Source organism: Schistocerca cancellata, chromosome 1, assembly GCF_023864275.1.
Source record: "Schistocerca cancellata isolate TAMUIC-IGC-003103 chromosome 1, iqSchCanc2.1, whole genome shotgun sequence".
Classification (NCBI taxonomy): Eukaryota; Metazoa; Arthropoda; class Insecta; order Orthoptera; family Acrididae; genus Schistocerca; species Schistocerca cancellata.
The window spans coordinates 881095973-881118773 of NC_064626.1; the positions used below are offsets into that span (position 1 = coordinate 881095973).

Here is a 22801-nt window from a genome sequence, read left to right on the forward strand (position 1 = left end):
GGACACAGACGAACTGTCCGCCTAGGAGATGCCCAATACCCAGTAGCGGAGTATGCCCTGCAGCATAATTCTAGGGACCTAGGAACCTGCTACACCGTATGTGCCATTTGGCTTCTCCCACCCAACACCAGTCCCTCTGAACTGCGGAGATGGGAACTTGCACTCCAACACATCCTTTCATCCCGCCATCCCCCTGGACTGAACCTACGTTAAACAACCTCACTCCCATTTACTCTTCAGTCTTCTCCTCTTTCCCTTTCCTCTTTCCCTTTCCTCTTAGCCATTCACGCATCTTTTCATCCTGCATAGTTGTGTTTATCTTTATACTATATACCTCTTTACTTCTGTATGCATCCTCTTTGGTTTGAAGCTGGCACAGTACTTACAGTAGAATATCTTTGGCTTCCCTCTGACAACCATGCCTCCATCCTTGCTACCCTCCCTATTTTCCTTTCCCTGTTGCTTCATAACCTGGGTTGTGAGTAACTGAATCTCCTTTCCCTTCTTCCCTTTCTTTCCCCTCTCTCCTCCCTGATGAAGGAACATTTGTTCCGAAAGCTAGGAACATAAATTTTCGGTTTTGTTTTGTGTGTATCTATCGGCTGTACTGAGCTGAGGTAAGTACTGGCCAGCCCCTCTATCTCTTTGTTAGTATTTGTTTCACATCTCTATATGAGATTTTCCATTAATCATTTAGATCACCTATATGGTCCACATCCTTCATTGTTTTGTCCCTTTTGTTAGCTATCACTTACGTCTGTCATCTTAACATTTTCTCTTCTTCAGTGTTTTATATATCCATAAACAAATATTTTCGTCACCAACTGTGTTAGTTTCATCTTCCTCCTATTTTTCTGTTCCGTTTATAGTCCTCTTCTCTTTTTTATTTATTGATTTATTTATTCAACATTCCATAGTTTTAACGTTCGTTATTCACTGTTTTCCAGCCAACAATCACTGCCAACAATCTCTTCCACACCTACCAGTATCATCCATTTCCGTCGATTTCTTGTTGCTGGCCATATTTTTGTGCCATTGGCTATCTTTCTCTGCCACAAGAAAATTTTTTTGGGACATTTTTGCTGCACGCGAGATCTTTTTTGCGACACGCGCGATCTTTTTTGCGGCACGCGCGATCTTTTTTGCGGCACGCGCGATCGCTTTTGCGGTACGCGCGATCGCTTTTGCGGTACGCGCGATCGCTTTTGCGGTACGCGCGATCTTTTTTGCGGTACGCGCGATATCTTTTGCAGCACGCGCGATCCTTTTTTCGCCACTCGCTATCTCTGTTTTTGAGCAACGTGTGTTCTTTTCCCCTGATCTGGACATACTTGCTTGGTCTGGTCAACTTTTTCCGTATTTTTCTTATTTAGTGGTCTTCCTTTGGTATTGAACATTACCAACACAATTTCTTTCTTTCTCGTCCTTCCCTCCGCATTTTATTCCTTCTTATGATTACTATTTCAATTTTAGTTATTTAATTTCCCTACCCACCAGTTACCCACTATGTACCCTAATCCTATACCACATTATTTACATTCATTCCGGAAACATGCATTCACCGTAGCCAAATTTCAATCCCACATACATTTCCTCCGGTCCTGCTTAACCTTTGGAATTACCCCTAAAGGGCTTACCTTAAAAGTTCCCATCTCCGGGTGCAATTCCTCCTTCCACCAGTCTCTCCTGGACTTCCAGAACCTTCAATCCTTAGTCCTTACCCAACTTGTCCTGAATCTCTACACTACTTCATGTAACCACCACTCCCAACAGCTCCTATCTCTCTTCAATGTCCTCCACCTCTCAAACCCTTGCTTGGAGAACACACTCAAGAACATCATCCTAGAAGCCAGCTGCAAACTTGAGTTCCATGCCACACAACACCTGAAAAAACTATCCACAGTGCTAGTGCAACACCTAAGAAGTGGGGTCCCTCTCCCTATCCCTCACAAACACCAACCACAACAGAACCTTCAACAAACCCCCCTCATAACCAACAAACCTAGTCTAGCCACCCTACTCAATATCCCCATCCCAGCACATACCCCACACAGACCAAATCTCAACTATAACCACAGTCAAATGCCACATATCGCCAGTCCCAATTCAGTCCTAAACCTCTCATCCAGATCCCTCTCTCCTCCAGAGACATCTGTTCTGTCAAAAGGCTTAACCTGTAGCCCCACGCCTAAATTCAACCACACTGCCCTGGTTAAAGATCTCCTCTCATTCACCCGGAACCTCAACTGGAAATACCACTTCACTACCCAAACACAGCCCCCAAATACTAGACCCAGTGTTGAACCCTGTCTAGAACAGTTCCGACTGCCTTCTCAAAGGGATCCTCCTCCCCTCCCCCAAAACCATCCCTTGCAGACATTTCAGGAATTCCTCACATCCAGTGTTGCCTCCCAGTCCTTCTTGAAGAACATCCCAACAACCCCCAACATCACCCCAGCTGAATCCAGTGCCATTAAGGAGCTGAAAATAGACCGCTCTATTGTCATCCTCCCGGCGGACAAAGGCTCCACAACCGTCGTACTTGACCGTGTGGAGTATGTGGCAGAAGGACTGCGTCAACTCTCCGACACCTCAACCTACAAAGCTGTTACCCAGGATCCCATTCCCTCCATCCAGACTGAGCTGCAAAAAATCCTAAGAATCCAAGGTCCCTCACAAGGCCTCACAACGGCTTCCATAGAATTACTCACTCCACCTGAGCCATGTACCCCTACCTTCTACCTATTACCCAAAATCCACAAAGAGAACCATCCTGGCCGTCCCATTGTAGCAGGCTTCAAAGCCCCAACCGAACGTATCTCAGCTCTGGTAGACCAGCACCTCCAACCTATCACCCGCAGACTCCCATCCTACATCAAAGACACAAACCATTTCCTAGAACGCCTCAAATCCATTCCCACTCCTCTCCCACCTGAAACCTTTCTTGTCACCATAGATGCTACATCCCTTTACACAAACATCCCACATACCCATGGTCTATCTGCCCTTGAGCACTACCTCTCCCAACGCCCACCCGAAGATCTTCCAAAAACCTCATTCCTCATCACACTTACCAACTTCATCCTCACCCATAATTACTTCACTTTTGAAGGCCAGACCTACAAACAAATCAGGGGAACGGCCATGGGAACCAGGATGGCTCTGTCCTATGCCAACCTCTTCATGGGCCGCATGGAGGAGGCTTTCCTGAAGACCCAACAGCTGCTTCCCCTGGCCTGGTATAGGTTTATAGATGACATCTTTGTGGTCTGGACTCATGGTGAAGAAACACTTCTTAATTTCCTCCATAACCTCAACTCCTTTTCGAATCTGAATTTCACCTGGTCCTTCTCCAAAACCCAAGCCACCTTCCTGGATGTTGACCTTCATCTTGTTGAAGCTCACATCCACACCTCTGTCCATATCAAACCCACAAACAAACAACAGTACCTTCACTTTGATAGCTGCCATCCATTCCACATCAAACGCTCCCTTCCCTACAGCCTAGGTATTCGTGGCAAACGTATCTGCTCCAGTGACGAATCCCTCAACAATTACACCAATAACCTGACCAGTGCTTTCCTCTCCCGCAACTATCCTGCAGACCTTGTCCACAAACAGATCTCTCGAGCAATACATTCCTCCCCGTCCAACAACAATGTTCCTACCCCCAGACCACACAGAAGCATCCCCCTTGTCACCCAATATTATCCTGGCCTCGAAAACATCAACAAATTACTCCGCCAGGGATATGATTTTCTCAAGTCAACCCCTGAAATGAGGTCATCCCTTGACAAAATTCTCCCCACACCACCCAGAGTTTCCTTTCGTCGACCCCCTAACCTCCGTAACATCCTTGTTAAACCCTACAATATTCCCAGACTACCTTCTCTACCCAGCGGTTCCTACCCCTGTAACCGACCTCGCTGCAAAACCTGCCCCATGCATCCCCCCACAACCACTTACTCCAGCCCCGCTACTGGTAAAACGTACACAATTCAAGGCAGGGCCACATGTGAAACTACACATGTCATTTATCAACTGACATGCCTGCACTGCACAGCCTTTTACATCGGCATGACAACAACTAAACTGGCTGAGCGCATGAACGGACACAGACGAACTGTCCGCCTAGGAGATGCCCAATACCCAGTAGCGGAGTATGCCCTGCAGCATAATTCTAGGGACCTAGGAACCTGCTACACCGTATGTGCCATTTGGCTTCTCCCACCCAACACCAGTCCCTCTGAACTGCGGAGATGGGAACTTGCACTCCAACACATCCTTTCATCCCGCCATCCCCCTGGACTGAACCTACGTTAAACAACCTCACTCCCATTTACTCTTCAGTCTTCTCCTCTTTCCCTTTCCTCTTTCCCTTTCCTCTTAGCCATTCACGCATCTTTTCATCCTGCATAGTTGTGTTTATCTTTATACTATATACCTCTTTACTTCTGTATGCATCCTCTTTGGTTTGAAGCTGGCACAGTACTTACAGTAGAATATCTTTGGCTTCCCTCTGACAACCATGCCTCCATCCTTGCTACCCTCCCTATTTTCCTTTCCCTGTTGCTTCATAACCTGGGTTGTGAGTAACTGAATCTCCTTTCCCTTCTTCCCTTTCTTTCCCCTCTCTCCTCCCTGATGAAGGAACATTTGTTCCGAAAGCTAGGAACATAAATTTTCGGTTTTGTTTTGTGTGTATCTATCGGCTGTACTGAGCTGAGGTAAGTACTGGCCAGCCCCTCTATCTCTTTGTTAGTATTTGTTTCACATCTCTATATGAGATTTTCCATTAATCATTTAGATCACCTATATGGTCCACATCCTTCATTGTTTTGTCCCTTTTGTTAGCTATCACTTACGTCTGTCATCTTAACATTTTCTCTTCTTCAGTGTTTTATATATCCATAAACAAATATTTTCGTCACCAACTGTGCTAGTTTCATCTTCCTCCTATTTTTCTGTTCCGTTTATAGTCCTCTTCTCTTTTTTATTTATTGATTTATTTATTCAACATTCCATAGTTTTAACGTTCGTTATTCACTGTTTTCCAGCCAACAATCACTGCCAACAATCTCTTCCACACCTACCAGTATCATCCATTTCCGTCGATTTCTTGTTGCTGGCCATATTTTTGTGCCATTGGCTATCTTTCTCTGCCACAAGAAAATTTTTTTGGGACATTTTTGCTGCACGCGAGATCTTTTTTGCGACACGCGCGATCTTTTTTGCGGCACGCGCGATCTTTTTTGCGGCACGCGCGATCGCTTTTGCGGTACGCGCGATCGCTTTTGCGGTACGCGCGATCGCTTTTGCGGTACGCGCGATCTTTTTTGCGGTACGCGCGATATCTTTTGCAGCACGCGCGATCCTTTTTTCGCCACTCGCTATCTCTGTTTTTGAGCAACGTGTGTTCTTTTCCCCTGATCTGGACATACTTGCTTGGTCTGGTCAACTTTTTCCGTATTTTTCTTATTTAGTGGTCTTCCTTTGGTATTGAACATTACCAACACAATTTCTTTCTTTCTCGTCCTTCCCTCCGCATTTTATTCCTTCTTATGATTACTATTTCAATTTTAGTTATTTAATTTCCCTACCCACCAGTTACCCACTATGTACCCTAATCCTATACCACATTATTTACATTCATTCCGGAAACATGCATTCACCGTAGCCAAATTTCAATCCCACATACATTTCCTCCGGTCCTGCTTAACCTTTGGAATTACCCCTAAAGGGCTTACCTTAAAAGTTCCCATCTCCGGGTGCAATTCCTCCTTCCACCAGTCTCTCCTGGACTTCCAGAACCTTCAATCCTTAGTCCTTACCCAACTTGTCCTGAATCTCTACACTACTTCATGTAACCACCACTCCCAACAGCTCCTATCTCTCTTCAATGTCCTCCACCTCTCAAACCCTTGCTTGGAGAACACACTCAAGAACATCATCCTAGAAGCCAGCTGCAAACTTGAGTTCCATGCCACACAACACCTGAAAAAACTATCCACAGTGCTAGTGCAACACCTAAGAAGTGGGGTCCCTCTCCCTATCCCTCACAAACACCAACCACAACAGAACCTTCAACAAACCCCCCTCATAACCAACAAACCTAGTCTAGCCACCCTACTCAATATCCCCATCCCAGCACATACCCCACACAGACCAAATCTCAACTATAACCACAGTCAAATGCCACATATCGCCAGTCCCAATTCAGTCCTAAACCTCTCATCCAGATCCCTCTCTCCTCCAGAGACATCTGTTCTGTCAAAAGGCTTAACCTTTAGCCCCACGCCTAAATTCAACCACACTGCCCTGGTTAAAGATCTCCTCTCATTCACCCGGAACCTCAACTGGAAATACCACTTCACTACCCAAACACAGCCCCCAAATACTAGACCCAGTGTTGAACCCTGTCTAGAACAGTTCCGACTGCCTTCTCAAAGGGATCCTCCTCCCCTCCCCCAAAACCATCCCTTGCAGACATTTCAGGAATTCCTCACATCCAGTGTTGCCTCCCAGTCCTTCTTGAAGAACATCCCAACAACCCCCAACATCACCCCAGCTGAATCCAGTGCCATTAAGGAGCTGAAAATAGACCGCTCTATTGTCATCCTCCCGGCGGACAAAGGCTCCACAACTGTCGTACTTGACCGTGTGGAGTATGTGGCAGAAGGACTGCGTCAACTCTCCGACACCTCAACCTACAAAGCTGTTACCCAGGATCCCATTCCCTCCATCCAGACTGAGCTGCAAAAAATCCTAAGAATCCAAGGTCCCTCACAAGGCCTCACAACGGCTTCCATAGAATTACTCACTCCACCTGAGCCATGTACCCCTACCTTCTACCTATTACCCAAAATCCACAAAGAGAACCATCCTGGCCGTCCCATTGTAGCAGGCTTCAAAGCCCCAACCGAACGTATCTCAGCTCTGGTAGACCAGCACCTCCAACCTATCACCCGCAGACTCCCATCCTACATCAAAGACACAAACCATTTCCTAGAACGCCTCAAATCCATTCCCACTCCTCTCCCACCTGAAACCTTTCTTGTCACCATAGATGCTACATCCCTTTACACAAACATCCCACATACCCATGGTCTATCTGCCCTTGAGCACTACCTCTCCCAACGCCCACCCGAAGATCTTCCAAAAACCTCGTTCCTCATCACACTTACCAACTTCATCCTCACCCATAATTACTTCACTTTTGAAGGCCAGACCTACAAACAAATCAGGGGAACGGCCATGGGAACCAGGATGGCTCTGTCCTATGCCAACCTCTTCATGGGCCGCATGGAGGAGGCTTTCCTGAAGACCCAACAGCTGCTTCCCCTGGCCTGGTATAGGTTTATAGATGACATCTTTGTGGTCTGGACTCATGGTGAAGAAACACTTCTTAATTTCCTCCATAACCTCAACTCCTTTTCGAATCTGAATTTCACCTGGTCCTTCTCCAAAACCCAAGCCACCTTCCTGGATGTTGACCTTCATCTTGTTGAAGCTCACATCCACACCTCTGTCCATATCAAACCCACAAACAAACAACAGTACCTTCACTTTGATAGCTGCCATCCATTCCACATCAAACGCTCCCTTCCCTACAGCCTAGGTATTCGTGGCAAACGTATCTGCTCCAGTGACGAATCCCTCAACAATTACACCAATAACCTGACCAGTGCTTTCCTCTCCCGCAACTATCCTGCAGACCTTGTCCACAAACAGATCTCTCGAGCAATACATTCCTCCCCGTCCAACAACAATGTTCCTACCCCCAGACCACACAGAAGCATCCCCCTTGTCACCCAATATTATCCTGGCCTCGAAAACATCAACAAATTACTCCGCCAGGGATATGATTTTCTCAAGTCAACCCCTGAAATGAGGTCATCCCTTGACAAAATTCTCCCCACACCACCCAGAGTTTCCTTTCGTCGACCCCCTAACCTCCGTAACATCCTTGTTAAACCCTACAATATTCCCAGACTACCTTCTCTACCCAGCGGTTCCTACCCCTGTAACCGACCTCGCTGCAAAACCTGCCCCATGCATCCCCCCACAACCACTTACTCCAGCCCCGCTACTGGTAAAACGTACACAATTCAAGGCAGGGCCACATGTGAAACTACACATGTCATTTATCAACTGACATGCCTGCACTGCACAGCCTTTTACATCGGCATGACAACAACTAAACTGGCTGAGCGCATGAACGGACACAGACGAACTGTCCGCCTAGGAGATGCCCAATACCCAGTAGCGGAGTATGCCCTGCAGCATAATTCTAGGGACCTAGGAACCTGCTACATCGTATGTGCCATTTGGCTTCTCCCACCCAACACCAGTCCCTCTGAACTGCGGAGATGGGAACTTGCACTCCAACACATCCTTTCATCCCGCCATCCCCCTGGACTGAACCTACGTTAAACAACCTCACTCCCATTTACTCTTCAGTCTTCTCCTCTTTCCCTTTCCTCTTTCCCTTTCCTCTTAGCCATTCACGCATCTTTTCATCCTGCATAGTTGTGTTTATCTTTATACTATATACCTCTTTACTTCTGTATGCATCCTCTTTGGTTTGAAGCTGGCACAGTACTTACAGTAGAATATCTTTGGCTTCCCTCTGACAACCATGCCTCCATCCTTGCTACCCTCCCTATTTTCCTTTCCCTGTTGCTTCATAACCTGGGTTGTGAGTAACTGAATCTCCTTTCCCTTCTTCCCTTTCTTTCCCCTCTCTCCTCCCTGATGAAGGAACATTTGTTCCGAAAGCTAGGAACATAAATTTTCGGTTTTGTTTTGTGTGTATCTATCGGCTGTACTGAGCTGAGGTAAGTACTGGCCAGCCCCTCTATCTCTTTGTTAGTATTTGTTTCACATCTCTATATGAGATTTTCCATTAATCATTTAGATCACCTATATGGTCCACATCCTTCATTGTTTTGTCCCTTTTGTTAGCTATCACTTACGTCTGTCATCTTAACATTTTCTCTTCTTCAGTGTTTTATATATCCATAAACAAATATTTTCGTCACCAACTGTGCTAGTTTCATCTTCCTCCTATTTTTCTGTTCCGTTTATAGTCCTCTTCTCTTTTTTATTTATTGATTTATTTATTCAACATTCCATAGTTTTAACGTTCGTTATTCACTGTTTTCCAGCCAACAATCACTGCCAACAATCTCTTCCACACCTACCAGTATCATCCATTTCCGTCGATTTCTTGTTGCTGGCCATATTTTTGTGCCATTGGCTATCTTTCTCTGCCACAAGAAAATTTTTTTGGGACATTTTTGCTGCACGCGAGATCTTTTTTGCGACACGCGCGATCTTTTTTGCGGCACGCGCGATCTTTTTTGCGGCACGCGCGATCGCTTTTGCGGTACGCGCGATCGCTTTTGCGGTACGCGCGATCGCTTTTGCGGTACGCGCGATCTTTTTTGCGGTACGCGCGATATCTTTTGCAGCACGCGCGATCCTTTTTTCGCCACTCGCTATCTCTGTTTTTGAGCAACGTGTGTTCTTTTCCCCTGATCTGGACATACTTGCTTGGTCTGGTCAACTTTTTCCGTATTTTTCTTATTTAGTGGTCTTCCTTTGGTATTGAACATTACCAACACAATTTCTTTCTTTCTCGTCCTTCCCTCCGCATTTTATTCCTTCTTATGATTACTATTTCAATTTTAGTTATTTAATTTCCCTACCCACCAGTTACCCACTATGTACCCTAATCCTATACCACATTATTTACATTCATTCCGGAAACATGCATTCACCGTAGCCAAATTTCAATCCCACATACATTTCCTCCGGTCCTGCTTAACCTTTGGAATTACCCCTAAAGGGCTTACCTTAAAAGTTCCCATCTCCGGGTGCAATTCCTCCTTCCACCAGTCTCTCCTGGACTTCCAGAACCTTCAATCCTTAGTCCTTACCCAACTTGTCCTGAATCTCTACACTACTTCATGTAACCACCACTCCCAACAGCTCCTATCTCTCTTCAATGTCCTCCACCTCTCAAACCCTTGCTTGGAGAACACACTCAAGAACATCATCCTAGAAGCCAGCTGCAAACTTGAGTTCCATGCCACACAACACCTGAAAAAACTATCCACAGTGCTAGTGCAACACCTAAGAAGTGGGGTCCCTCTCCCTATCCCTCACAAACACCAACCACAACAGAACCTTCAACAAACCCCCCTCATAACCAACAAACCTAGTCTAGCCACCCTACTCAATATCCCCATCCCAGCACATACCCCACACAGACCAAATCTCAACTATAACCACAGTCAAATGCCACATATCGCCAGTCCCAATTCAGTCCTAAACCTCTCATCCAGATCCCTCTCTCCTCCAGAGACATCTGTTCTGTCAAAAGGCTTAACCTTTAGCCCCACGCCTAAATTCAACCACACTGCCCTGGTTAAAGATCTCCTCTCATTCACCCGGAACCTCAACTGGAAATACCACTTCACTACCCAAACACAGCCCCCAAATACTAGACCCAGTGTTGAACCCTGTCTAGAACAGTTCCGACTGCCTTCTCAAAGGGATCCTCCTCCCCTCCCCCAAAACCATCCCTTGCAGACATTTCAGGAATTCCTCACATCCAGTGTTGCCTCCCAGTCCTTCTTGAAGAACATCCCAACAACCCCCAACATCACCCCAGCTGAATCCAGTGCCATTAAGGAGCTGAAAATAGACCGCTCTATTGTCATCCTCCCGGCGGACAAAGGCTCCACAACTGTCGTACTTGACCGTGTGGAGTATGTGGCAGAAGGACTGCGTCAACTCTCCGACACCTCAACCTACAAAGCTGTTACCCAGGATCCCATTCCCTCCATCCAGACTGAGCTGCAAAAAATCCTAAGAATCCAAGGTCCCTCACAAGGCCTCACAACGGCTTCCATAGAATTACTCACTCCACCTGAGCCATGTACCCCTAACTTCTACCTATTACCCAAAATCCACAAAGAGAACCATCCTGGCCGTCCCATTGTAGCAGGCTTCAAAGCCCCAACCGAACGTATCTCAGCTCTGGTAGACCAGCACCTCCAACCTATCACCCGCAGACTCCCATCCTACATCAAAGACACAAACCATTTCCTAGAACGCCTCAAATCCATTCCCACTCCTCTCCCACCTGAAACCTTTCTTGTCACCATAGATGCTACATCCCTTTACACAAACATCCCACATACCCATGGTCTATCTGCCCTTGAGCACTACCTCTCCCAACGCCCACCCGAAGATCTTCCAAAAACCTCGTTCCTCATCACACTTACCAACTTCATCCTCACCCATAATTACTTCACTTTTGAAGGCCAGACCTACAAACAAATCAGGGGAACGGCCATGGGAACCAGGATGGCTCTGTCCTATGCCAACCTCTTCATGGGCCGCATGGAGGAGGCTTTCCTGAAGACCCAACAGCTGCTTCCCCTGGCCTGGTATAGGTTTATAGATGACATCTTTGTGGTCTGGACTCATGGTGAAGAAACACTTCTTAATTTCCTCCATAACCTCAACTCCTTTTCGAATCTGAATTTCACCTGGTCCTTCTCCAAAACCCAAGCCACCTTCCTGGATGTTGACCTTCATCTTGTTGAAGCTCACATCCACACCTCTGTCCATATCAAACCCACAAACAAACAACAGTACCTTCACTTTGATAGCTGCCATCCATTCCACATCAAACGCTCCCTTCCCTACAGCCTAGGTATTCGTGGCAAACGTATCTGCTCCAGTGACGAATCCCTCAACAATTACACCAATAACCTGACCAGTGCTTTCCTCTCCCGCAACTATCCTGCAGACCTTGTCCACAAACAGATCTCTCGAGCAATACATTCCTCCCCGTCCAACAACAATGTTCCTACCCCCAGACCACACAGAAGCATCCCCCTTGTCACCCAATATTATCCTGGCCTCGAAAACATCAACAAATTACTCCGCCAGGGATATGATTTTCTCAAGTCAACCCCTGAAATGAGGTCATCCCTTGACAAAATTCTCCCCACACCACCCAGAGTTTCCTTTCGTCGACCCCCTAACCTCCGTAACATCCTTGTTAAACCCTACAATATTCCCAGACTACCTTCTCTACCCAGCGGTTCCTACCCCTGTAACCGACCTCGCTGCAAAACCTGCCCCATGCATCCCCCCACAACCACTTACTCCAGCCCCGCTACTGGTAAAACGTACACAATTCAAGGCAGGGCCACATGTGAAACTACACATGTCATTTATCAACTGACATGCCTGCACTGCACAGCCTTTTACATCGGCATGACAACAACTAAACTGGCTGAGCGCATGAACGGACACAGACGAACTGTCCGCCTAGGAGATGCCCAATACCCAGTAGCGGAGCATGCCCTGCAGCATAATTCTAGGGACCTAGGAACCTGCTACACCGTATGTGCCATTTGGCTTCTCCCACCCAACACCAGTCCCTCTGAACTGCGGAGATGGGAACTTGCACTCCAACACATCCTTTCATCCCGCCATCCCCCTGGACTGAACCTACGTTAAACAACCTCACTCCCATTTACTCTTCAGTCTTCTCCTCTTTCCCTTTCCTCTTAGCCATTCATGCATCTTTTCATCCTGCATAGTTGTGTTTATCTTTATACTATATACCTCTTTACTTCTGTATGCATCCTCTTTGGTTTGAAGCTGGCACAGTACTTACAGTAGAATATCTTTGGCTTCCCTCTGACAACCATGCCTCCATCCTTGCTACCCTCCCTATTTTCCTTTCCCTGTTGCTTCATAACCTGGGTTGTGAGTAACTGAATCTCCTTTCCCTTCTTCCCTTTCTTTCCCCTCTCTCCTCCCTGATGAAGGAACATTTGTTCCGAAAGCTAGGAACATAAATTTTCGGTTTTGTTTTGTGTGTATCTATCGGCTGTACTGAGCTGAGGTAAGTACTGGCCAGCCCCTCTATCTCTTTGTTAGTATTTGTTTAAAATTCTGTTATTTGTACTTACTGAACGATCTCTGTTCCAAGCTTGGGCCTGTGCAATCGTAGTTGGACGAGTTGTATCAAGACTTTTTACGTGGTCAATTATTTCCCTGTAACACACACAAAAATATTGTTCAATATATGAGTGCACTCTATATCATGTAAAATATGTTCCCTTCAACCTAATATGTTTTTACCCAGGCTGAACAGAGTTTTCCACAGCCACTGAATAAGAGAAGAAAAGTGTATGTTGTGAATTGAGGAACTGAAGAGCAGATTTATTTTGCAGTATAATTATTTGCAGCAGTTTAATAAAACTAGCACATGGAGATTTCCCCTTAATACAATTCCATATTGACAAGTGGACTTCAGGAAAGCAGGCAGTTTTGGGACATTGCCTACATTAATGAAATACTGCAGAACAAAATCGTGTCCAAAGAGTAGTTGTCATATACGAAGACTAAATGAAAAGTGAGAGAAAAAGGCAAAAGAGGAAGAAAGAATTATTAAAATACAAATAAGATTAAGATATAACAGGAAGAAATTATGTGTAAAGAAATCAACATAGAAAAAAGTACAAGAAAATGAAAGAGTGAAGAGAAAAATGTGAAATGTAAATATCTGTGTGCAGAACAGGATTAAGAAGATTAATATTTGACATTTAGCAGGACTTGTTGACAGGCACACACAAAAGAAGGAAAACTTGCTAGCTTTCAGAGTTGTCTAGCTAGCAAGTTAACTAAGTGCTTCTGCTTTTTGGTGAGTGGTCTCCCTCAATTCAAAAAAAACTTTCCTACAACATTGTTTAACATTTGTAAGATGATAATAATATGCCAATAATAGAATATCTCTGAACATATGACTCTTCCACTTTGTATTGCAGCATTTGGATATGACATCAGTTTTTAGTTTTTCTGACAGTATAGTGCAATCACAGAGTGCATTTCATTTTTGTGGACTTGCAAAGCAGAGGAATATTCAATATTTTCTACCTGATAAAAGTCTTTCTACAAATTTATTGTTCAAATATTATCTGACTTTATAAAAAATCTCACAGTCTGTAAGCAAGTGAATGCTGAAATGAGTGTTTGTGATAAATTAACCAAGGATTGATTTTAGTCTTTCACCTGCTATTGAGCAGTCATTCAACTGAGACAACCAGCACAGTATGTTAACAGAGGCATACATCAATGCCCATTTTTTTTCACACTTACATTCTGGAACCACATGTGGCTTGGTCACTCTTGAACACATTCTTCCATCCAATGCTACAGGTCCTGCAAATTTAGTAGTGCAGTCTCTGTGGGTTATGAGAAATTCGAAGTGCCAGTAGAATGAGCCTTTGTGTTGTTCCATGTGGTGGAACTCTTTAGCTTAGCTTGAGAGCTATGTTTGTAAAATGCAGTGATCTGGATTTGAGTCACAGTTCACAGAACAGTTTAAACTGCATTCGAGAATCATTTACTGCATCATTCATCTTTTGATATTCCTTCAAAATGTATTTTATTTGGTAAATGAAAGGAGGGTTTTTGTTCCTGAATGAAAGTAACAAATCAGTGGCCAACATTTATACTCAAAACTTGATTTTACTTTATGTATTTTTTTTTATTCTTTTGTTAGATTATAGTGGTTAAAATACTAGATTTGTATTTGGAGAATAGGTTTCCAATCACCATCTGGCATCTCTGATTTGAATCCTCTATTGTTTCCCTAAATTGTGTCTGGTCAGTACCAAAAGAGTTGCATCAACATGGAATGAACAAATTATTTCACAAATTTATTTAACTGTGTTAGGCTTCCACTATTGCAGATGTCAATAATGACAGACATACTAAAGAATTATAGTTCTAGTTCTCATTTAACAGCTGCAACTTCCAAATCTATCCCTTTTTACACACAGTGTGTTCTGTGTAGTAAAATGACATCAAGGTTTGTGATTTAAAATTACAGAGATGAAATATGACAATACATCAGTGCTTATGGTCACAAGTGAATGATACTTTGTAAGCCAGAACACTAGTTAATTTCATGAATCTTTTCAGGTAACTAACTTAATATAATTTCAGTTGTTCACAGAAATAATAATTCTACTTTCCTTACCTATAATAATCCTCCGTTCCATTTAAGTATGTGCGTGGCTCGTTAGCTACAGACCAAATGATAGCACTTGGCCGATTCTTGTCTCTGTTGATTAATTCAGTTAGAGAACGCTTATGATTTTCAAGTAGCTCACCTGAGTAATTTCTGAAAAAGACATATTAAGAGTGCATAGTTATATATTCTGCCACTTATGTAACATGTAGAATGAAGGAGGTCACAAAAAGGAAACACCAATGAAATGTAATGCTGTTTGTTCAAGTATAAAAATAACTATTCTAAAAGATATTCTTATTTATGTAAGAGTCCCTTTATATGTAAAGGTAGTATGTGAGACCATTCAGCTCTCTGTTCATTCAGGACTGAGTTGGTGCATGTGTCATGCTGTCATCACCATCCTCCTGGCCAGTGATATCTGTGCTGGTGTGACTGTGTAAGTAGGCAAGCAAGGGCAATAAAACTGTATTTATATAATTGTGATAAGAAATGTAGGATTACTTGGATTATCTTCTTGCTCCTTCATGGCCATGCATCCGCAACTGCTCATCCTGATGGTAACCTCAAGGAAACCCTTATATCTAAAAGACAAACAGTGCTGAACTAGAAACTGAGGGAAAATGGCAAAACTCTGGAAAACCTCAAGGAATTTAAATCTGACATATTGCACATATGACTTGCTACATGGGAAAATGAAACACCCTTGGCACCCCTAGTAGAGCAGTGGTGGTGAGAGTCAGACGAAGGTGACAGATAAAAGACAGACTTGATGAGCTTATTGATGAGCATGAGCAAGGGCAAAACACTGAAGATCCAGATCTTTTTAAAAAGTTCAATCAGAAGATCAAATGATGATTTCAAACTTGACAGAAGGCCTTAACTCAATTGAAAAATGGTTAAAAATTCTAGAAAAAAATAGACTCCAATGAAATACACATTTCTGCTACTAGAAGGAGGATAAAACATTTATTAGAGTGCTACGAGGAAATTTTATGTGACCAAAAAAAGACCTGTCAGATGGTACACTTGGATTTTACGAAGCCTTTAGTGTCACAATAACTTTGGTATACATTGTTGTAATACATAATACTGTATTGTAATATTATTTGTTATATTGCTGAACACATTATTAAACATTTTTCTTATAAACTAGATTGTTTTCTTTAGACTCTGGTCCCAACTGTACATAATTTGTGTGTATTTATATGTAAAATTGGATCTCGACTTATACAAATTCGACTTGCATGGTTATCACTCATTCTCACCTATCACATAAGTATGGGGTACTACAGTATGTCCAAGTGCTGGTTATTTATGGTAAAAATGTGGCATATTATTTTATTTATTGCAGTTGCTTAACTTACTCAATATTCACTGCAGGGCATTCATCAATGATGATGAAACCTTCTTTATCTGCAAAGTCCATGATTTCCTCTGCATAAGGATAATGAGATGTCCTGTATGAATTTGCTCCCACCCACTTCAGCAAATCATGATCACGAGTTACAAGTGGGAGATCAAGACCTTTTCCACGAATCTGTAATATAAATGGCTAGAGAAACTACAGAAAATTTCAGTTTTAAATGAAGTCTCAACTTTTTCATTGTAAAAATGAAAGAGATAGCTCCACAGATAACATTCAATAATACTGCCATGTATTTTAGTTTGTTATATGCCATACATTTCTGCTTTTCAGGGCAGTTTCCTCTTTGGAGCAGACTGAAGTACTGAAGTGGTCTGTCCCAACTCTCACTGATCATATACACACTAAAATAGAAGACAATAGAATGAAGGCTAGAATTCTAAATGTTTTATTATGCAGCTATTTCACATAAGATCATATTGCAGTACATACACAAAGAAACATAAATATGGCACTTAATTTCCTCTATTTCTATGGAGTCAACCAAGAATACAGTAAGTAAACTTGAAATAGTATCACTTTCCATGAGTATAACACTGGTTCGACATATGTTGGCAAAAGAAAATACTTCTAATTTAACAAATTGTTAAATTTGAGTTTTGCAATGATGCCAACCCACATACTAACTTATCATTGTCTATCATGGTAGGACATGTATAAAAGAATGTACCTACTGTGCACACAATATTGCTATCAGTCACATTTTCTAATTTCTCTAATTCATTTTTCCTATTTATCATTTCCTTCATAAAATCTGAGAGGATGTGCTCCCAAAAATTTTGAACGTTCTTTTATACATTAGAGATATAACATGTGTGCATGATAGCTTAAGGTTTTCATCAAACTGAATACTACTTTTACTCAAGGATAACTTTCTTGAATCACCAAACAACATGCAGAAACTCTGCAGATTAACGATATAAAAAAGAAGTAAAACAAACTTAGATTAGAAAGATGAAGTAGGTAATATCTGCAGAAGTCTGGAAGAGACCTATATCTCAACAGTGGATAATAATGGCTGATGATGATAATGATGATGATGATGATGCTCTTATTATCTGGCAAAAATTATGAGGTATCGTGCATGGCTACATAATAAACTAGAACAGACAAAAATGACAAAATTAATATCTGATGATGAGAAGATTATCATCCAGAAAGATGGATATATATTTAAACTATGGTATACTTTAACATATGACCTGCCAGGGTAGCTGAGAGCACTATTGCGCTACTTCTGGATTTGGGTAGGTGCGCAGGCCCCAGATCGAATCCACCCAGCAGATTAACGATGAGGACCAGTATGCCGACCAGCCTGGATGCGGTTTTTAGGCAGTTTTCCACATCCCGCTAGGTGAATACCGAGCTGGTCCTTACGTTCCACCTCAGTTCCCCAACTAGCAGACATTTGAACACGTTTGCACTATTCCATGTCTTCCACTAGACGCAGACAGCTGGGGTACACTAATTCTGTCCCAGGGGGTTGGGGGTGGTGGCAGGAAGGGCATCTAACCACTCTCTGCAACTAACACTCCAAATCAAGAATAATACAGATGACCCCATATGACATGGGACAAAGGCTCCAAGAAAGAAAGAAATACAACAACATATTGTGTACACTGTAGTATTATATGTGTATTGATCTTTGCTGGTGTCATGTTGTAGTTGGAACCATTGACACCCTCAATCATAAATTAATTTTACTTGTTTTCTATGAGCTTTAAGCCATTTTAATATTGGAGGAAGATGTGGAGGGTAAAAATCATAGTGAGAGACTGACAGATGAAAACACTAAGCAGATTCACAAGGATGTAGATTGCAGTAGTTACTCAGAGATGAAGAGGCTTGCACAGGATATAGTAGCATGGAGGGCTGCATCAAACCAGTCTTTGGAGTGAAGACCACAACAACAACTCAGATTGTAATTGGAAGAATCCTGGAGATATTAGAAGGTATCAGATAGATTATATAATAGTAAGACAGAGATTTAGGAACCAGGTTTTAAATTGTAACACATTCCCAGGGGCAGATGTGGACTCTGACCACAATCTGTTGGTTATGAACTGTAGATTAAAACTGAAGAAACTGCAAAAAGGTGGGAATTTAAGGAGATGGGACCTGGATAAACTGACTACACCAGAGATTGTACAGAGTTTCAGGGAGAGCATAAGGGAACAATTGGCAGGAATGGGGGAAAGAAATACAGTAGAAGAAGAATGGGTAGCTCTGGGGGATGAAGTAGTGAAGGCGGCAGAGGATCAAGCAGGTAGAAAGACGAGGGCTAGTAGAAATCCTTGGGTAACGGAAGAATATTGAATTTAATTGATGAAAGGAGAAAATATAAAAACGCAGTAAATGAAGCAGGCAAAAGGGAATACAAATGTCTCAAAAATGAGGTTGACAGGAAGTGCAAAATGGCTAAGCAGGTATGGCTAGAGGACAAATGTAAGGATGTAGGGGTAAGATAGATACTGCCTACAGGAAAATTAAAGAGACCTTTAGAGAAAAGAGAACCGCTTGTATGAATATCAAGAACTCAGATGGAAACCCAGTTCTAAGCAAAGAAGGGAGAGCAGAAAGGTGCAAGGAGTATGTAGAGGGTCTATACAAGGGCGATGTACTTGAGGACAATATTATGGAAATGGAAGAGGATGTAGATGAAGATGAAATAGGAGAGACGATACTGCGTGAAGAGTTTGACGGAGCACTGAAAGACCTGAGTCGAAACAAGGCCCCGGGAGTAGACAACATTCCATTGGAACTACTGACGGGCTTGGGAGAGCCAGTCCTGACAAAACTTTACCATCTGGTGAGCAAGATGTATGACACAGGCGAAATACCCTCAGACTTCAAGAAGAATATAATAATTCCAATCCCAAAGAAAGCAGGTGCTGACAGATGTGAAAATTGCCAAACTATCAGTTTAATAAGTCACAGCTGCAAAATACTAACACGAATTCTTTACAGACGAATGGAAAAACTGGTAGAAGTCGACCTCGGCGAAGATCAGTTTGGATTCCGCAGAAATGTTGGAACATGGGAGGCAATACTGACCCTACGACTTATCTTAGAAAATAGATTAAGGAAAGGCAAACCTACATTTCTAGCATTTCTAGACTTAGAGAAAGCTTTTGACAATATTGACTGGAATACTCTCTTTCGAATTCTAAAGGTGGCAGGGATAAAATACAAGAAGCGAAAAGCTATTTACAATTTGTACAGAAACCAGATGGCAGTAATAAGAGTCGAGGGACATGAAAGGGATGCAGTGGTTGGGAAGGGAGTGAGACAGGGTTGTAGCCTCTCCCCGATTTATTCAATGTGTGTATTTAGCAAGCAGTAAAGGAAACAAAAGCAAAATTCCGAGTAGGAATTAAAATCCATTGAGAAGAAATAAAAACTTTGAGGTTAGCCGATGACATTGTAATTCTGTCAGAGACAGCAAAGGACCTGGAAGAGCAGCTGAACGGGATGGACAATGTCTTGAAAGCAGGATATAAGATGAACATCAACAAAAGCAAAACGAGGATAATGGAATGTAGTCGAATTCAATCGGGTCATGCTGCGGGAATTAGATTAGGTAATGAGACGATTAAAGTAGTAAATGAAATTTGCTACTTGGAGAGCAAATTAACTGACGATGGTCGAAGTAGAGAGGATATAAAATGTAGACTGGCAGTGGCAAGGATAGCTTTTCTGAAGAAGAGAAATTTCTTAACATCGAGTACAGATTTAAGTGTCAGGAAGTCGTTTCTGGAAGTATTTGTATGGAGTGTAGCCATGTATGGAAGTGAAATGTGGACAATAAATAGTTTGGACAAGAAGAGAATAGAAGCTTTCGAAATGTGGTGCTACAGAAGAATGCTGAAGATTAGATGGGTAGATCACATAACTAATGAGGAGGTATTGGATAGAATTGGAGAGAAGAGAATTTGTGGCACAGCTTGACTAGAAGAATGGATCGGTTGGTAGGGCACATTCTGAGGCATCAAGGGGTCACCAGTTTAGTATTGGAGGGCAGCATGGAGGGTAAAAATCGTAGAGGGAGACCAAGGGATGAATACACTAAGCATATTCAGAAGGATGTAGGTTGCAGTAAGTACTGAGAGATGAAGAAGCTTGCACAGGATAGAGTAGCATCAGACTAGTCTCAGGACTGAAGGCAACAACAAAAACAACTAGCTATGTTGAAAGATGGAAACATAAATACCACATGGTATAACAATCCTGTGATTAATTAATTTTGAAAAGCTCATTGTGTCTTGAGAAAAGGGTAAGCCATACTCAACTGACCAAAATTCACTCAAAGGTTTCTCACTCACCTTCTGTAAGCCAGCTATATATTATAAGTTGACCAAAGGATGCTTGCAGTTCTGTAGAGTCAAGTTCAATCCAGAATTTGACTGGCATCTGCATAATCATTGGTATGCTTTACTATCATACTTTGCATGTGACTGATGATAAAAAGTCTAAGCCAGTCTGTCCTTATCTGTAATTGTGATATAAGGAGAGGTGGAATATGTGCAGTTTCACATCAGGTGATACTACACTCAGGTGACAAAAGTCATGGGATATCTCCTAATATCATGTTAGACCTCCTTTTGCCCAGTGTAAAGCATCAGCTCAATATGGCATAGACTCAACAATTCACTAGAAGTCCCCTGCAGAAATATTGAGTCATCTTGCCTCTATAGCCATCCATAATTGTGAAAATGTTGCCAATGCACGCTTTAGTGCATGAACTGACTTCTCAGTTATATCCCTTGGGATCCATGTTGGGCAATCTGGGTGGCCAAATCATTCACTTGAATTGTCAAGAATGCTCTTCAAACCAACTGTGAAAAATTGTGGCCTTGTGATATGACATCATTACTTGGGAACCTGAAGTCAATGAATCACTGGTCTCCAAGTAGCTGAACATAATCATTTCCAGTCAACAATCAGTTAAGTTGGACCACTCCATGTAAACACAGCCCACACCATCATGGTGCCACCACCATCTTGCACAGAGTCTTCTTGACAACCTGGTCCAGTGCTTCATGGAGGCTGTGCCATATTGAACCCTACCATTGGCTCATACCAACTGAAACTGGGACTCACCAGACCAGGCTTTAGTTTTTCAATCATCTAGAGTCCAACTGATATAATCATGAGCCCACAAGAATTGCTGCAAGTGATGTCATGCTATTAGCACTGGTTGTCTTCTGCCACAGCCCATTAATGCCAAATTCCGTCACACTGTTGTTATACATCCCACACTGATTTCTGTGGTTATTTCATGCAGTATTGCTTGTCTATTAGCACTGATAACTATATGCAAACGCTGCTGATCTTGATTGTTAGGTGAAGGCTGTCAGCCACTGCGTTGTCTGTGGTGACGGGTAATGCCTGAAATTTAGTATTTTCGGCATGTTCTTGACACTGTGGATCTTGAAATTCTAGCTCTTTGTCTGCATTCTAAGTCTATTAATTCCCATCATGCAGCCCTAATCATGTTGAAAACCTTTCCAAATGTATCACCTAAGTACAAGTGGCAGCTCCACCAATGCAGCGCCCTTTCATAACTGGTGTATGCGATACTACTGCCACCTGTATATGATGTTGCTATTCCACAACTTTTGTAATCTCAGTGTAAGTGATATGTGATGTGTTCACTTCTAGATACATGAGGAGGTGCCCTAGTTTCTTGAATAACACTACGATCATCTTCACATTAACTCACACCCACTTCATCATCGTCTTGTATATCTTCCTCTCTCATATCTACATCAGAATCACTCTCATCCTCATTTACAAAAACTGATTCATTATCATTATAACTCTTCTGTAAATCTGCTAAAGCCTGCTCAAGACTATAGCCCCTTTCAAAATGTATGTCATCACCCATGATGAATAAAGTATAATTCCACATTTTACTTCAACCAAACTCATTTCCTAGCTGTAAATATGTTTACCTCTGAATTGTTTACAATTTACAAATGTCAGTTTAGAAGGTGCATTGCTACCAAATTTTTATTTTTGTGATAATGTTAAAACACTGAAAATCATAAGATAACATTGGAAACATAACATTGAAAATCACATATTGTATTTTCTGATCCCATAGCAAACGTTGAATCTAGGGAGTTTGGTGGCCTGGGAAGTACAGTAAACTCATCCTGGTCCTTTTCAAGCCATGCTTGTACACTGTGAATTATGTGACATGTTACATTGTCCTGCTAGTACATATCATAGTGCCGAGAAAAAACAAACTGCATGTAGGGGTGGATGTGGTCCCCAAGGATATATGCATACTTGTGTCAATCCAT

General features: G+C 42.6%; 1 protein-coding gene across 1 annotated transcript in view; it reads right to left on the reverse strand.

The window, feature by feature from the left end:
* LOC126190528 (beta-glucuronidase-like) overlaps window positions 1-22801 on the reverse strand; it is a 138518-nt gene that overhangs the window by 34433 nt on the left and 81284 nt on the right. Inside the window, exons 8-10 of the mRNA XM_049931027.1 lie at window positions 16435-16607; window positions 15077-15220; window positions 13002-13086 (exon numbers count right to left, since the gene is read on the reverse strand). Coding sequence (XP_049786984.1) covers window positions 13002-13086; window positions 15077-15220; window positions 16435-16607 — 402 coding nt within the window. The remainder of the gene's footprint in view (window positions 1-13001; window positions 13087-15076; window positions 15221-16434; window positions 16608-22801) is intronic.